This window comes from Gymnoscopelus braueri (assembly GCF_963280865.1).
Source record: "Gymnoscopelus braueri genome assembly, chromosome: 7".
Lineage (NCBI taxonomy): Eukaryota > Metazoa > Chordata > Actinopteri > Myctophiformes > Myctophidae > Gymnoscopelus > Gymnoscopelus braueri.
In genome coordinates, this window is record NC_137608.1 from 57288694 (window position 1) to 57306851 (window position 18158).

General features: G+C 38.8%; 1 protein-coding gene across 3 annotated transcripts in view; it reads right to left on the minus strand.

The window, feature by feature from the left end:
* Positions 1 to 420: 420 nt before the first annotated feature.
* Positions 421 to 18158, minus strand: part of LOC308087883 (H-2 class II histocompatibility antigen, E-S beta chain-like) — a 66229-nt gene continuing 48491 nt past the window's right edge. Inside the window, exons 3-12 of one of the 3 annotated variants that reach the window (XM_080432103.1) lie at positions 14881 to 14964; positions 13937 to 14035; positions 10983 to 11066; positions 10083 to 10337; positions 8659 to 8931; positions 7056 to 7272; positions 6140 to 6207; positions 5580 to 5693; positions 4892 to 4948; positions 421 to 4177 (exon numbers count right to left, since the gene is read on the minus strand). In XM_080432103.1, the coding sequence (XP_080288229.1) occupies positions 4911 to 4948; positions 5580 to 5693; positions 6140 to 6207; positions 7056 to 7272; positions 8659 to 8931; positions 10083 to 10337; positions 10983 to 11049 (1032 nt within the window). In that variant the 5' untranslated portion in view covers positions 11050 to 11066; positions 13937 to 14035; positions 14881 to 14964 and the 3' untranslated portion in view covers positions 421 to 4177; positions 4892 to 4910. Of the gene's footprint in view, positions 4178 to 4891; positions 4949 to 5579; positions 5694 to 6139; positions 6208 to 7055; positions 7273 to 8658; positions 8932 to 10082; positions 10338 to 10982; positions 11067 to 13936; positions 14057 to 14880; positions 14965 to 18158 lie in introns of those variants that run through there. The other 2 variants (XM_080432104.1, XM_080432105.1) reach the window with 2 other exon arrangements.

Below are 18158 nucleotides of genomic sequence, written 5' to 3' on the forward strand. Positions count from 1 at the left end.
ATGTGTTTGTTGTTAAATCAGTTAAACATGGAGGCATGTTCATGTGTTTGTTGTTAAATCAGTTAAACATGGAGGCATGTTCATGTGTTTGTAGTTAAATCAGTTAAACATGGAGGCATGTTCATGTGTTTGTAGTTAAATCAGTTAAACATGGAGTCATGTTCATGTGTTTGTAGTTAAATCAGTTAAACATGGAGGCATGTTCATGTGTTTGTTGTTAAATCAGTTAAACATGGAGGCATGTTCATGTGTTTGTTGTTAAATCAGTTAAACATGGAGGCATGTTCATGTGTTTGTTGTTAAATCAGTTAAACATGGAGGCATGTTCATGTGTTTGTTGTTAAATCAGTTAAACATGGAGGCATGTTCATGTGTTTGTTGTTAAATCAGTTAAACATGGAGGCATGTTCATGTGTTTGTTGTTAAATCAGTTAAACATGGAGGCATGTTCATGTGTTTGTTGTTAAATCAGTTAAACATGGAGGCATGTTCATGTGTTTGTTGTTAAATCAGTTAAACATGGAGGCATGTTCATGTGTTTGTTGTTAAATCATGTGATGTCAATAATGGATTATTTACATCATAACATTATAGTTTGTTTCATGCATTGAACATGGATTTGTTTTTTATATCAAATGTCAGACAAACTGTAATCATTGTGAACATTATTAGTTAGTTTAAATCCTAGCGTTAGCTCTATGTTGGTGATATTATTGATATTATGAAGTTGTAATGAGATCTGCTCCCCTGCTCATGATTACAAGTAAATTATTACATAATGATTACATATAAATCCTTACTTAATATGATTGCATGTCATCAGTGTTTCCCATTAATTTCATAGACTGTGGCGGACCACCATTGTCTAATTGTTCCACCCATCACCTCAGACCACCCTAGAAGGTCTAGGTCCACCCATCACCTCAGACCACCCTAGAAGGTCTAGGTCCACCCATTTCCTTTAGCAGACTTTACATTACAGTCATTTAGCAGACGCTTTTATCCAAAGCGACTTACAATAAGTGCATTCAACATAGGCAGGGAACAAAACTACTAATCACTAGAAGTCTTAAGCGCATTTCCTGCAAAAACAAGCAACTAAGAATATACCTAGCGCTAAGGTAAAAGTGCAATATATCAGCTACCTACTTTATTAAACAGATGAGACAAAATAGCTAAATCAAATGAGCACGAGCTAAAACAAATAAGTGTATCGACTAAACAAGATCCAATAAAACAATACAATAATAAAACAAGAGTTTGTACAACTCGTACAACCCATCACCTCAGACCACCCTAGAAGGTCTAGGTCCACCCATCACCTCAGACCACCCTAGAGGGTTTAGGTCCACCCATCACCTCAGACCACCCTAGAGGGTCCAGGTCCACCCATCACCTCAGACCACCCTAGAAGGTCTAGGTCCACCCATCACAGGGAAACAGTGATGTTATAATTATCGTAACACATTAATTATCACACATTATAAATGATTACAAAATAAATGACTTATAGTCAATTATAAAACAATAAAACCTTTTTCACAAACATGGCTGACTGACTTCCATTCAGATATTAATATTAATGTTATGAAGAACTCTGATTGTGTGTGTGATCATTTATTTAATGTTTTAATATAGTTTATTACACGGCTTGGTTGAATGCTTGATTCTGATTGGTCAATCACAGAATTCAGCGCTCTTATTAAGATGAATGACCTCTGAACTCAATAACAGACTGTTGTTTCTAATCAAAGACTCATAAATAATCAATACAGTAACTGAATATTGATTCTATTTCATCAACACTTCCAGTTGTTTTCCGAGGCGACCGTGTTGCTCTGCATGAACTGGCATAAATTAATGGAAAACTTTTATCCTTTGTTTTGTTACTTTTATGGTATATTTATGAATGTCTTTATTAAGTAGCCATGTAATAAGCAGGATAATCAATGGGGAGCAGGTCATTAATGAGAAATAAAGCCCTTCAGGATGATAAAGACCCTCTGCTATCGTGTCAGGGTCTAATCATTCTGTCTGGGTTTATTTTCTCAATAATGACCGGCTCCTCATTGCTTATTATTATGCAAGAGAGAAGTAAATGGTTGAAACCAAAAAGGAAAGTCGCCAAAAACCATTTAGTCTTGATCATGGATGATACCGCTCCCAGGAACTCCTGGCTGCTTGGCCGGATTATTGAAACCTTACCCGGATCAAAAGGCCTTGTGCGAAGCGTGAGGATCAGGACTAAAACTAGTACTTTAGAGAGACCAGTAAATAAGCTGTGTCTTCTCTTAGAAGCTGAACGTTGAATAACCTAAGACTGAAGATAGGTGCATCTCAAATCTGAAGAGATCAGAATCTAGCACCTACTTCAAGAGATTTAATTTGTTTTGATTTATTGGCTCATTTTTAGTTTTTAAGTAATTGTTCTCCTAGACGGCTAACAATTAGGGGCCGGTATGTTAGAGCCAATTTAGTTATCTATATTTTATTTACTGTTTGGACACCCGTTGCTGCCCCCCCGCTGCTTGAGCTATGCAATAGAACCCACAGGGTGCAGGAACCTCTTGATTAAGGAATGACAGACAGACTGTCGGGGGACAGTTGGACAGGGGGGAATGTTTGGAGCCTGAGTGAGGACGGCAGCAAACACTTTTTTGACCACGAATATAAGACGATTTAGAAAGAAGATTTTTTTTTTTGTTAAGTTTTCTTTGTTACTTTATACTGGACTAAACTTACATTTATACTGATTTATTTACACCACACAGCGGAGCTGATGGTTTGATCGTTTTTAAGTTTGTTTTGTTAAAACAACGCTGTTATTACAAACAACTGGACCCTTGAATTGTAACGTGCGTCTCAACTTAACCGTCTCCACGCTGGCTGGCGACTTGAAAATAAAGGTAGGACAAGTCACCATAACACTTTGTGTAGAACTCAGTACAAGTGTTGTCTCTGACATGTTATGTTTGTGTTTTCTGACCACAGAAACTATAACAGTTATTTGATGAATCTCCCCACACTAATTATCCTTAGCATTTTGTTTAAAAGACACATCTGTTAAAAACCTTGATGATGTCATCATTGTGCTGCTGTTATGACTATTTAAAAGCTTGATGATGTCATCATTGTGCTGTTTTTTTTTTGACTATTTAAAAGCATAGACATATAAAGGTAGACGCCTCATTCGGCTCTGAAGCGTTTGTATCTCGGGCGCGCTTCCTGCTTCCGCAGGGCTGCCGTGTGCGTCACAGACGCGGAAATTCGGTAGGCCAATCAGAGGCAGGTGGGAGCGGGTTATTTTGTAACCCAGCTTTTAACCCTTTAAGAGGCAGCAGCTGTGCGCAGCATCTAGTTAGTTGGAACTTGGCAAACTCCACACTCTATTTGTGAAATACAAATAAGAGACATGGTCCTTTTTCATATGAAGGTCCATTATTTATTCAGCATTTGAGTCACGGAACACTGTTTGATAAGCTTTAGCCTCTCACACCCAAAACTTAGAATATGTTATCGTTCGATAAGATGTTGTCAAAATAACAATTCTTTACGTTCTCTAATTGTGTACTTGTTTAGTAAGTAATGCAGATGTTTAACAATTTGACTCTTGACAGTGTGAAATGTTATACTCAAGATTTAAAGATCTATAAGGGTCCATTTGGTTATCAACTCTCCATCATTTAGCTGGGTACCAACTGGAACCCCCCCAAGGACCACTGGTGGTTCCCGGACCACTGGTTGAGAACCATTGCACTGACAAGTCCCGGAAAAGACGCACTGTGATTGGCCATTAGTCAACGCACTGTGAGCGCTGTGATTGGCCAGTAGTCACTTTGAGTGACAGGTTCCCTGCGGAAGACGGAAGTGCCGCCGTGTATTGCGATACAAGTCGCCCCAATGAACTGCAGAGGCCAATGAGGTATCTAGGTTTCTAATATCTATGTTTAAAAGCTTGATGATGTCATCATTGTGCTGCTGTTATGACTATTTAAAAGCTTGATGATGTCATCATTGTGCTGCTGTTATGACTATTTAAAAGCTTGATGATGTCATCATTGTGCTGCTGTTATGACTATTAGTATTTAAAAGATGATTGGACACACGTGTATGTCCTCCTCTCTCCACCAGGGGGCAGCGATGACTCTCTGCTTCTCTGAAAACACACCAAGGTGTTCTGTGAAAAGACAATAAACCAATAAGAATCAGAATGTATTAACTGTGTGAACATGTTAACACTTTAGAACAACCTTCCCTTATATTCAATGAACTGAATCACTGGGTTCAGTTCAGTTAAATGTCTAGTTCAAATGATTGGTTCAGAGTTTGGCTGCATTGTGTCGTCTCTTCACTGAACTGAATCACAGGCATGCAGATCACTTCCTGACTTGATCACCTGACCGGCGTCCTCTCAGGCTATGGGATCTAAACTCCTGCAGACTCTAGGCTGGGATCAATACCATGTTCGGGTTTCTGATCTGGTCGCAGCGGAAATTACTTTACGTCATCAGGCGGCCCGAACCACCGGTGCCGTGCGCCTCCAAAATGATTCCCCCAGTTTAAAATTGGTTCAAATTGGTATAATCGTTTTGTTTCTTTTGGTATAATAATAGTTTGGTATGTTCATCTTTTATGCTAACTCGCTATATCTATAGCTCTTAGATTCATTCATTACCTATAGATTCATTATGATGATAAATAAAATTAGCTATTATCTCTGAAAATCAATGTTCAAAGTAGTTGAATAAGTTAATTAATTCAGTAGTTTGTATTAGTACCCTAGTCTAGTTGTTTCACTTCTTACACCAGCATGTTGTTGTGTGTATGTGTTCTAGTTTTATACACTTTTATACATTTTAAATAATAGTGAATTAAAAAAGAGGAAGTGAACCTGGGTGTGTGGGAGGAGTCTAAAGATCGTCATTGGTTGTCGGCACCAGAATACGACCTGATAGAAGAAGAAGAGAGACAGTTAAACAAGTAAGACGCACGAACGCGGGAAGCGAACGCAAAAAAAAAAAAAATTAATGAAAAAATAAAAAATAAAAAAAAAGAAACACAAATACATCCTATGTACTGTATTGTGTGTATTTCTACATAAAATGTACACACAACAACACAACAACACAACAACACAACAACATTAGGGTTCAGTCATCAGGGTCACATGTTGCATCAGAACTAATGAGAACATTTGACTCTTATTTAGGACTAAATGTAACACTGATGTATTAAAGCTAAATGTGACAACATAGAACACACTTTGACCTCTAACTAGGTCATCTAAACTGGTCTAAACCAGTTAAGGTTCTAAACCAATACAAACCAGTTTAGGTTGTGGCTTTACATGTTTGTTTGTTTGCATTTCTGTGAGGGTTCCACATGTCATGTGATCCTCTATTGATCTGACCTCATTTCTTCCACTGGTAGTATAATAATTAATTAAACATGTTGATTACACATGTTAATTAAACATGATAATTGAACATACTAATCACCTGGTTTCTTCCACTGGTATTATAATAATAAACATGTTAATTAAGCATGTAATAAACATGTTAATTAAACATGTTAATCACCTCGTTTCTTCCACTGGAAGTAGATGAATCCAGACAGGAACAAGACCAGACCCAGAACCAGACCTGATGCTCCCATGGCCACCTTGTTCTTCACTGACTCTGACATGGAGAAATCTGTCAACACAAATATTATATCATATTAACTCATTCACAGCCAAGGACGACTTATGACGAGCCATGGTCATAATGTCTTTGTACCTTCAGCCATTAGTAAACTAAGATGATGGACCTCATCTAGACAAGACACTTGAGCTCTAAGTAGGTGAGGCTCCTGTCATGACCTTCTTATTAGAATGGTTACTTTTTTAGGATGTTTTCATGTATTTGTATAGATTTTTATTTCTGGTGTCTGTATTATTATTGTGTCTTGTTTTTAATTGGATCTTTTCCAATTAAAAATGTCCTTTTCTACAAAACAAATAATTGAACCCTAAAAACAAAGTGTAGTGTAACCCATTACAGTAGAGTACAGTAGATTACAGTAGAGTACAGTAGATTACAGTAGAGTACAGTAGATTACAGTAGATTACAGTAGAGTACAGTAGATTACAGTAACTGACCCCAGTCCATCTTGATAGGTGCGGTCAGGCTGGGATGTTCCACCATGCATGTGATCTTCTCTCCTGATCTGTAACACACACGCACACACGCACGCACGCACGCACGCACGCACACACACACACACACACACACACACACACACACACACACACACACACACACACACACACACACACACACACACACACACACACACACACACACACACACACACACACACTGATTCACACTGAACGCGCCGATTCAACACATTGATCTGTTGATTTTTGTTAATATTTTGTTTTTTGGAAAAAGGAAAGTTGTGTGACTAATTTTGTGTAGAAGTGTGAATGCCCCGCTGGGCTCTCCTCCGCTCTAGTGTTTATTGTGTATTCCACTATTTCCTCCCCATTGCAGGAAAAATAGGAAGGCAAGAGGCAGAAGAAACTTAGTAACGAGATACACACGTTATAGCGGGTCTCCTTGTGCGTTCGTCATGCGTGTGTGTGTGTGTGTGTGTGTGTGTGTGTGTGTGTGTGTGTGTGTGTGTGTGTGTGTGTGTGTGTGTGTGTGTGTGTGTGTGTGTGTGTGTGTGTGTGTGTGTGTGTGTGTGTGTGTGTGTGTGTGCGTGCGTGCGTGCGTGCGTGCGTGCGTGCGTGCGTGCGTGCGTGCGTGCGTGCGTGCGTGCGTGCGTGTGTGTGTGTGTTTGTGTGTGGGGGGGACTTATTAGCCTACCAATTAATGGGCCATTTTCAGCAAGTGAGTAACACTTTGTTTATTTTAAAATAATATATGTATATGTGTCTATTAGGTGTGTATGTCTACGTGTAGGTGTCTGTTAGGTGTGTACCTGGGTGTGTACTCCAGGTAGGAGTGGTACTGGTAGTACCAGTAGAGGTGTGTATTTCTATGTATAGGTGTCTGTTAGGTGTGTACCTGGGTGTGTACTCCAGGTAGGAGTGGTACTGGTAGTACCAGTCTCCATCAGACAGCTCATCGGTAGAGGAGAGACCAGAGGTCAAAGGTTCTTGACCTCTCCACCAGGTCACCAGGATCACTTTAGGATAGAAGTCGTAGCTGCTGCACCTCAGCATGTGAGTGTGTTCACCACGACGAGGGGGAGTCACTGACTTCAGACTCACTTTGGGCTCCACTGGATAAAGAAGATTATTATTATTATTATTATTATTATTATTATTATTATTATTATTATTATTATTATTATTATTATTATACCAGTCATAGGAAAATGTCATTATCATTAATAATTGTATAAATGAGATCCAGAAAGCTGCAACACGTTTGATCTTCAACCAGCCAAAATGTTCACTTTTTGCCTACAAAGCAACCAAAGGTATGACACCCCCATATCTTCAAGCCTGATCCAACCCTACAAACCCTCCCATAGCATGTAGACAGATAACAGGTTCATTGTAGACCTGGCTTCCTATAGTTTGTTGGTTTCAATTTACAGATTATTTATTTGTTTGATATTATACTGTTTAGACTGATGATAGGTTCTTGGTTTACCTATGATTCTAGATTACTATTTATATGCATTTGATGTATTACCTCATGTTTACCTTGTTTACTGTAAATCACTCTGGATTAAGAGCGTCTGATAAATGTCTACATTGTAAATTGTAACTGTTAATGTCAGTGTTTGGCCACCAGATGGCACCAGAGAACAACGTTTCATAGAATACTGTAGATTGTACAATAGTCTACAGTTTTCTACAACATAGGATACAATACAATACCAATAATAAAATACCAATACAATAGTGAACAACAATAAACCAAGCAATATCATTGAATGAAAATAGTTCAAATGAACAAGAGTAGAATAAAACAAAACAAAACACATAATCCTGTAAAATATGACTAAAGTGATTAAAAACATAGAAAACAAACTAGTAAAGACAATAATTAAATATAAAACCAGGGTAAATGAAGTGTATAGAGATAGAGGTGTGTTTTATCCTGCATGGTTCTTTTTAAAGTTCATTTAAAAACAGTCATCCTGGTGTCTCTATTTTAGGAAGGTCATTATATGAGGGTGAAAACACTCAGAAATAGATCTATATGTTTCATTTATACTGGGTGTACGATAGTGACACCACATGTTGTGAGCTTGTAGATCTGATATTTCCACTGTGTGACAGTGTGTTAGGATACAGTATGAATCAGGCTTAAGTGTTTAACCCATTAAGACCGGGAACGCATCTGTGTCATTTTTACATTTCTTTGGCTATTCAAAAATAGCAGATCTACAAGCTCATAGCGCGGCACTCAGTGCCGCGCTATGAGCTATGAGCTTGTAAGCTATGAGCTTGTAGATCTGCTATTTTTGAATAGCCAGAGAAATGTAAAATGACAGAGATGCGTCCCTGGATTGAATGTGTTAAGTAATGTTTTATAATCATTATCAGATCAATATTAACACCATTAATCATCTCTGAATAGAATGATTTATTATGATGTCATGTTATAGTTTATGAGGTGATGAGTGTTGAGTGCTGCTCTGAGATCAGCTCACCTCTCTTGTTCAGAACAGAGGAGTAGTCGATCTCAATGTTGGGTTTGCAGGATAACTCTCGTTGTGCTCTGATCGCAGCCAGGTATCCAGGATCTTTATTGAGACGCTCTGCGTTCTTCACACCAAACTCAGTGTATCCAACAAACTGATCTACTCTACTGTCCCACCTGAGGATCTCATCACCATCGAAATTCATTGACTCTATGTACTGTATGTCCTTCAGCTCACTGGAGTTAAACACACAGCGGGAAGCCCAATAGAACACATATCCATCTGGAAATAGACAATTAAAAATGACATTAATGTTCATTTTTATTATCATGTGTATAATATCAACACAAAGCTAACTGCCCCCTATCGGCCAAACATGTCACTACATAAAGTCTAAAATAGGTTCTGTCTGCCTGTCTGTCTGTCTGTCTGTCTGTCTGTCTGTCTGTCTGTCTGTCTGTCTGTCTGTCTGTCTGTCTGTCTGTCAGTCAGACCCCATCATGTATTCCAGGATAACAGAGATAAAACTCACAGAAAGGTTGTTATTTAGAGAGTGAAATGCCTCACAATATGAATACATTTTGATATGTTTTATTTTGATGGTAACTGTTTGAACTGGATTTGACATGATTCATGTCTTTTAATTGAACATCCAAATAAACAAATTAAAGTGTGTGTGTGTGTGTGTGTGTGTGTGTGTGTGTGTGTGTGTGTGTGTGTGTGTGTGTGTGTGTGTGTGTGTGTGTGTGTGTGTGTGTGTGTGTGTATCAATACTGCAATATAGAAATAATCTGTTAGAAGTAAAAGTCCGGAAGAGTGAAAGTACAAAAGTATGAAAATGTCCTTAAAGTACCAAAAGTAAAAGTACTCATTGTGCAGAAATGTCCCATTTGAAGTTTTCAAATGTATGATTTTTTTTGAAAATAGCAGATCTACAAGCTCACAATGTGTCACATCACGACACATTGTGAGCTTGTAGATCTGCTATTTTCAAATGGCCGAAATGTATATAGGGCTGAAGTGGTTAATGTATGTTTTATAATCAAAATCAAAATCTACAAAGTAACTAGTAACTAAAGTTTTCAAATAAATGTAGTGGAGTAAAAGTATAATATTTGGATGAGATGTAGTGGAGTAGAAGTAAAAGTATTGAAAACTGGAAATACTCAAGTAAAGTACAAATACCTCAACATTGTACTGGAAGCTAATGAAATAACAATATAATAGTTAATGAGTGGGCGGGGCCACTCAACCCCCCTCCTCCCCAAAGCTACATTTACAGCAGGAAGTCACATGGGAGCTTTAGACATATTTAGAAAATATTTCACCATAAAAACCATAAAGCTTAATATACATGTTTAAACAGTGTCATTCATGTTAAATATATTCAACCGTTTTAGTTAGTAACTATTGTGTTCATAGTATTCATGTACCTTTCACTGGTGGTTTCTTCATGGCAGTGCGGATGGTGTCCAGTTGGTCTTTGCATTGCTCCTGATCATTCATAGCTCCTTCATAATAGTCTGGCCAGGTGATATGATCTACAAACGGAGGCTGAGGCTCCACCGCCTTCCCTTTGTTGAAGTCTGCGTACACCAACACTTCACCATCCAGCGCATGCATGTCCTCTTTATGAGAGTCTTTAACTGTGTCTGAACAGCCCATGACTCCAATCAGCTCATGGAACACTGTAAATAAAACAAAGATGACATTAAATTCAACAACAAACTTCTTCACAGTGACAATAACACATAATCATCATGTTAAACAATCATGTTTGGTTCTTATATGAAGTGAAAGGCTGGATATTAAAAGTAGCTTCCTGTCAAACGTTTTATTCACACTGAAACATATTCAAATGTATATATTTATTCATGTATGTATTTGTTTATATTTTGTTATGAAAGTAATTCATACAGAATTATTTAATTCATGATGTCACAACAACAGTTCCTAACATCTGTTTTAATGTTTATTTATTTGGACCAACATTCAAGATTCAATATTGTATATATATATATATATATATATATATATATATATATATATATATATATACTGTATATGCTGAAACCATCACATTTCTTTAAAAACGCACTGTTCATGCGATCAAAATGTCACATGAGGTGTGTGTGTGTGTGTGTGTGTGTGTGTGTGTGTGTGTGTGTGTGTGTGTGTGTGTGTGTGTGTGTGTGTGTGTGTGTGTGTGTGTGTGTGTGTGTGGGGGGGGGGTATCATTTGTTTGTATTGTGCATTGTTCATACTTGGTTTTATATGATAACAGTAGATATAAATGTATATATTATATAATAACATATATATAATGTACTTACTTCCTGGGATCGCTTTGACATGAAGTACAGAGGAGAGGATGAGGAGGGTGGCTGTAATCTTCATCATCACTGATCAAAACTGAACTGAATTTAATAGATGAGAATAAACAGATGAGAATAAACATATGAGAATAAACAGATGAGAATAAAGATATGAGAATACATATTGAAGTGATTAAATATTTTAAATATTAATAAAATAAATAATGTAATTAGTTGCAGTATTTGTCTGTGTACATTTACACATGATGTGAAATGTGTCTCATTTAACTCTGTGTACATTTACACATGATGTGAAATGTGTCTCATTTAACTCTGTGTACATTTACACATGATGTGAAATGTGTCTCATTTAACTCTGTGTACATTTACACTGTGTAACACTGTGTCACACAGTGTCACACTGTGTGACACAGTGTAACACTGTGTAACACTGTGTAACACTGTGTCACACAGTGTCACACAGTGTTACACAGTGTCACACAGTGTTACACTGTGTGACACAGTGCTTAACACTACATATGGTCATAATTCAGAGACCATTGCTCTGATCTGTGCAATAAAGGACTGGATTAGAAGGCAGCAGTAAAACTCTATTAAGGGTTAATGTACTTTTAATAATGTTAAACTAAGGTGTTCCACATTCTCACATTCATCAGAAGCAGTTAGGGGTTCAGTGCCTTGCTCAAGGACACTTCAACATGAAGCCAGGAGTAGTCAGGGATCAAACCAGGAACCTCTGTAAACTGACCTCACAGACACTCCTCTAATCCAAGCCTCATTACATCTCACTGATGAAACCATCAAATGTCTTTAAAAACACACTGGTAATGTGATCAAAGTGTCACGTGTGTGTGTGTGTGTGTGTGTGTGTGTGTGTGTGTGTGTGTGTGTGTGTGTGTGTGGGAGGGATTCCGTTAGCCGGTATTTACCGGCCATTGACCGGTAAAATGTTTAATTGGCCGGTAAATATAAACACCACCGGCCACCATGGCCGGTTGGGAAAATGCTGTTATTAGGCTATTTTATCATTTAAGCCTATTATTAATATTATTTGGATAAAGTAGTTGGCTACAACCATTAAAATCATAATCATTTACAGTTTTTATCGTGATCTGACTGTGTGGTTTAATTCCGACAGCCTGCTCTGCGCTGCAGTTATAGAATAGCCTATTCGTTGTACGATGGTGTCGCGCGTTGAAAATATCAGAGCTACAAGCTCACAGCACGTCACAACGCGCCGCGTTGTGAGCTTGTATGTCTGCTATTTATGATACGACACAACACCAACACAGCACAGCTGAGAGACACGGCTGTGTCTTTCAGCGCTGAGGAGACACTAGACAGAGTGGTTCGCTCGGGTGTTGATAAACAGAACCTGGATTTTCCGAGGTGAATCTGAACCAAACCGGACCCAATTCTCGATAAAGGGACCCGAACACGTGTGGGTCGTGGATATTATGCAAGCACAGTGACTGTCTGTCTGCAATGGATACAGTGGTGAAAGTTGGTGAAAGCAACTATAGGCAAGTAATCAACCTCGCGCAAGGCCACATATATCATGACACATATAATTCACGTTAACAAAACCTACTTTTGCATATCAAGGTTGAATGAGAATCGATGTAAAGCCCAAAATATATATTAATTTGTTTATACTGTGCGACGGTGTTGCGCAGGGAAACCACAGCCCGCAGGGTTATTAGGACTCGCCCCAAAACACCCTCGCCCCCATTGTTCAGGCGGACCAGTGGTTCTTGTATTTGTTTTACTGAGGATAAGGGTAGAAATAGGTTTAGGATTAGGTATAGTTTTACTGAGGTTAAGATTAGGATAGGGATAAGTTTAGGTTTAGGCATAGTTTACTGATATGTTTGTTTAGGAATACCCTACCAGGCGAATACCGCCGGATTTTCCCCGGGGCGACCGTGTTTTGGGGCGAGCCGCCGCGAGCGGATGTTTTGGTAGGCTATTCGTCACGCAGCAGTTCACTCATGCCCACTTTATTCATTTCATTTTTGGCAAGCCACATCTCTGCATGATATAGTAGATCATATCATTTAGTTATCTATAAAAACAGGAACAGATTGCATCTGTGATAAAGTGGAAAGAAGCGCAGCAAACGTAACGAGGTGTAATGAGCCCAATCAGTTGGGTGCATGACAGCAGTGCAAACACGCATGTGACGTTAATTATAATATGTCCGGTAAATGTATTCTTTGGCCGGTAAAATATAATCCTGCCGGCCATGGTGGCCGGCCCAAAAAATGCCTAGCGGAAACCCTGGTGTGTGTGTGTGTGTGTGTGTGTGTGTGTGTGTGTGTGTGTGTGTGTGTGTGTGTGTGTGTGTGTGTGTGTGTGTGTGTGTGTGTGTGTGTGTGTGTGTGTGTGTGTGTGTGTGTGTGTGTGGTTGAAACTCCCGAAACATTAATTTTCCTTCCCCTAGTGGTGACTGACTCTCTTCTGAAGTGTCCAGGTATTTTAATGAACTATTATGCCACAACAAAGTGGAATGTCCTACCAAAAGCCATGAAGGAGTGTAAAACCCTACTCTCCTTCAAAACCGCTCTAAAAGAGTACCTACAGGAGGCTGCTAATCAAAACTGACCCCTGTAAAAGTCAAAGCCTAGCCCCCCCCCCGCCCCCTCAAACTGTTTACTGTACATATTTTAGTTTTTCTATTTTCAAACTGTTTTCATGATGTTTTGCATAGTAGTGTATATCTGTCTGTCATTAAATGTCTCTATGAATTGAGTACAAAGGACCACAATGGAAACAAGCCATAGGCTTTCTTAGGTTTTAAATCCTCATAGCTGACCTTGTATTGAACTGTATTTCCTGTGCTTTATACTGCTAATAAAGTATTCAATCAATCAATCAATCAATCAATCAATCAATCAATCAATCGGAATAAACAGATCAGAATAAACAGATGAGAATAAACACATGTTTACCTCAAGAGAAGTTCTGGAGTCTGAAAGAGAATGAAGGAGGACTCGTTCTGTAGTTTAGACAAATCAGCCAATCAGATTAAAGATATGATGTTACATCATCTGTTTCCGGGAAGACAATGGTGGGGAATTTTGAAGAAAAAACATAGTTAGAATGAAAGAAAGACAGAAATATGTTTATAAAAGTAAAATGTTGTAATTAATTAAAAGCTTTCAGATGAGACATGATGAGAAGGTTAAAGGTTAAAGTTCATCACTTCATATTGAAGTGATTAAATAATAATTTAATAATACGGATGGAATATGGAATGCAGGTATATGTACTCTAATGGTAAATATTAAATAATACTAATTCATTGGAGTCGAGTTATCATTTCCCTCAAAACCATGAACATAAAATACTGTGTTTTAAGATGTACATTTATGTAGATTTATGTAGATTTATGTGGATTTTTGGGGTCATTTAGTTTTTCTTTGAGGACTATGAGGACCAGAATGAGATGGTCAAAGGGCCGGGTCCGGCCCCCGGGCCGTATGTTTCCCATGTGTGACTTAAACCCTCAATAGGCTACTTAGTAAACTTGACCTTGACCTCTGTACTTGGATCACTCTTTTCTTCCCTCTACACCACAGGGCGTGGTGTTTGACCCTCTAGGGGTCCCAGACCACATGTTGAAGACCTCTGGTCTAGACTTTGAAATGACCAGAACGTCTCAGGCTACACTCATGTTCGCGCGCATGTGTGTGTGTGTGTGTGTGTGTGTGTGTGTGTGTGTGTGTGTGTGTGTGTGTGTGTGTGTGTGTGTGTGTGTGTGTGTGTGTGTGTGTGTGTGTGTGTGTGTCACAGGTCATTTGTTTGTATTGTGCATTGTTCATATTTGGTTTTATATAATGACAGTAGATATAAATGTATATATTATATAATAACATAAATATAATGTACTTACTTCCTGGGATCGCTTTGACATGAAGTACAGAGGAGAGGATGAGGAGGGTGGCTGTAATCTTCATCAACACTGATCAAAACTGAACTGAATTGAATAGATGAGAATAAACAGAGGAGAATAATAAACAGATGAGAATAAACAGATGAGAATAATAAACAGATGAGAATAAACACATCAGAATAAACACATCAGAATAAACACATCAGAATAAACAGATGTTTACCTCAAGAGAAGTTCTGGAGTCTGAAAGAGAATGAAGGAGGATTCGTTCTATAGTTTAGACAAATCAGCCAATCAGATTAAAGATATGATGTTACATCATCTGTTTCCGGCAAGACGAACACACTGGTCAATTTAGAAGAAAAACATAGTTAGAATGAAAGAAAGACAGAAATATGTTTATAAAAGTAAAATGTTGTACTTAATTAAAATATTTCAGAAGAGACATGATGAGAAGGTTAAAGGTTAAAGTTCATCACTTCATATTGAAGTGATTAAATAATAATTTAATAATACGGATGGAATATGGAATGCAGGTATATGTACTCTAATGGTAAATATTAAATAATACTAATTCATTGGAGTCAAGTTAAATTCATTTCCCTCAAAACCATGAACATAAAATGCTGTCTTTTAAGATGTAGATTTATGTAGATTTATGTAGATTTTTGTTAGGTCATTTAGTTTATCTTTGAGGACTACGAGGGCCAGAATGAGATGGTCAAAGGGCCGGGTCCGGCCCCCGGGCCGTATGTTGCCCATGTGTGACTTAAACCCTCAATACGCTACCTAGTAAACTTGACCTTGACCTCTGTACTTGGTTCACTCTTTTCTTCCCTCTACACCAAAACCTCTTAGTAGAAAATAGTCCATCTACAAGTTATGGATCTACAAGCTATAGATCTACACCTAAGTTATAGATCTACAAGCTCACTGGGCGTGGTGTTTGACCCTCTAGGGGTCCCAGACCACATGTTGAAGACCCCTGGTCTAGACTTTGAGATGACCAGAACGTCTCAGGCTACACTCCTGTTCGTGTGTCTGTTTGTTTGTGTGTCTGCGTGTGTGTGTGTGTGCGCGTGTGTCCGTGTGTGTGCACGTGTGTGTGTGTGTGTGTGTGTGTGTGTGTGTGTGTGTGTGTGTGTGTGTGTGTGTGTTTGTGTGTGTGTGTGTGTGTGCACGTGTGTGTGTGTGTGTGTGTGTGTGTGTGTGTGTGTGTGTGTGTGTGTTTGTGTGTGTGTGTGTGTGTGTGTGTGTGTGTGTGTGTGTGTGTGTGTGTTGTGTGTGTGTGTGTGTGTGTGTGTGTGTGCACGTGTGCGCGCGTGTGTGTGTGTGTGTGTGTGTGTGTGTGTGTGTGTGTGTGTGTGTGTTTGTGTGTGTGTGTGTGTGTGTGTGTGTGTGTGTGTGTGTGTGTGTGTGTGTGCACACGTGTGTGTGTGTGTGTGTGTGTGTGTGTGTGTGTGTGTGTGCACACGTGTGTGTGTGTGTGTGTGTGTGTGTGTGTGTGTGTGTGTGTGTGTGTGTGTGAAATGCTGTTCATGTTAATTAAACATCAATCTAAGCCTCATTACATCTCACTGCTGAAACCATCAAATGCCTTTAAAAACACACTGGTCATGTGATCAAAGTGTCACATGAGAAGTGTGTGTGTGTGTGTGTGTGTGTGTGTGTGTGTGTGTGTGTGTGTGTGTGTGTGTGTGTGTGTGTGTGTGTGTGTGTGTGTGTGTGTGTGTGTGTGTGTGTGTGTGTGTGTGTGTGTGTGTGTGTGTGTGTGTGTGTGTGTGTGAAGCTTCTCTCTGGAAACTCCCCAACCTTTAATTTCAATTCATGATTCACTCAGCAGCCAATCAGAATTATTCTTGTATTAAACATCACCAGTTACTAGAGAGACATGTTGAACAACCTGACAGACTGACTGTACATTTATTTATGTATTGTTTTATTTGACAATGTAAACACATCATGACAATAAGGACACTTTGAATCTAATCTATTCCATTTCACAGTGAAATGAGCACCAACAAGGGTTAAATAAAGCTTAGTTTAGGACTAATCAAGGACTTGTTGATCTAGGATTTATTTTAATTAGAGTTGTGTTGCATCACTTCATTTAAACATTGTTTAACAAATCAGCATCAACATCCTTAACCTGTGATTAAAACTTAAACTTCATTGTTTTTCATGTAAATAAACAGCAATAACCTTTACTGTTACAGACAGACAGACAGACAGACAGACAGACAGACAGACAGACAGACAGACAGACAGACAGACAGAAAGACAGTTTGTTGTCACATGATCTAGAAGCTTGTATCACTTAAACCACTCTCTGGAATAAAAGGTAAACTAATACTGCCATCTACTGGACTGACTGTTAGTTACTACTTTTTACATTGCTCTCTATCTGTGTGTGTGTGTGTGTGTGTGTGCGCTAGGGCATTCACAACTAATGATTTTTACTAGTCGACTCATTTGACCAAGTACTAGTCGACTAGTCGAAATTTAGATTTTTAAAAAAAATAAAAATAAATTAAGGGGGGGGCATTGTTTTAATGCCATCCTACTACTATATTACTATTATTATTATCCTCCTGCCCTTATTTTTATGGCGTTTTAAGGGAAGCGCTTCTGGCACAGCAGCACATTACCACAGCAGCGTCCCCATTGCCCAATAATAGGCTTTTATTGGGCAACTTTTTACCCCCTTTTGATACAAAATAAAGTCAGGAGGATAATAATAATAGCAAGATGGGCCATTACTATGGCATTAAAACAAATTACAAAATATATATATATTTTTTTCTTTTCAACTATTCGACTAGTACCAACAGAGTCGACTAGTGGTTATTGCGAACGCGGCTCCGACCAAGTGGAGCTTACTATGTAACTCTGCTTGGGTTGTGGGTGTGTGTCTCTGTGTGTGTCTCTGTGTTCATGCACTACCTATGTAGAGGGCGCCAGAGTGCAGGAATTTAGACACAGCCTGCAACACACACACACACACACACACACACACACACACACACACACACACACACACACATACACACACACACACACACACACACACACACACACACACACACACACACACGGATTACAAGTCCGTAAATACACAATATTTTCGAGCTGCGTTCGCTTCCAGCGTTCGCGCGTCTTACTTGTACTAGTCGACTAGTCGGTGAAAGCCCTAGTGTGCGCGTGTGTGCGTGCGTGTGTGCGTGCGTGCGTGCGTGCACGTGTGCGTGTGTGTGTGCGCCTGTGTGTGTGTGTGTGTG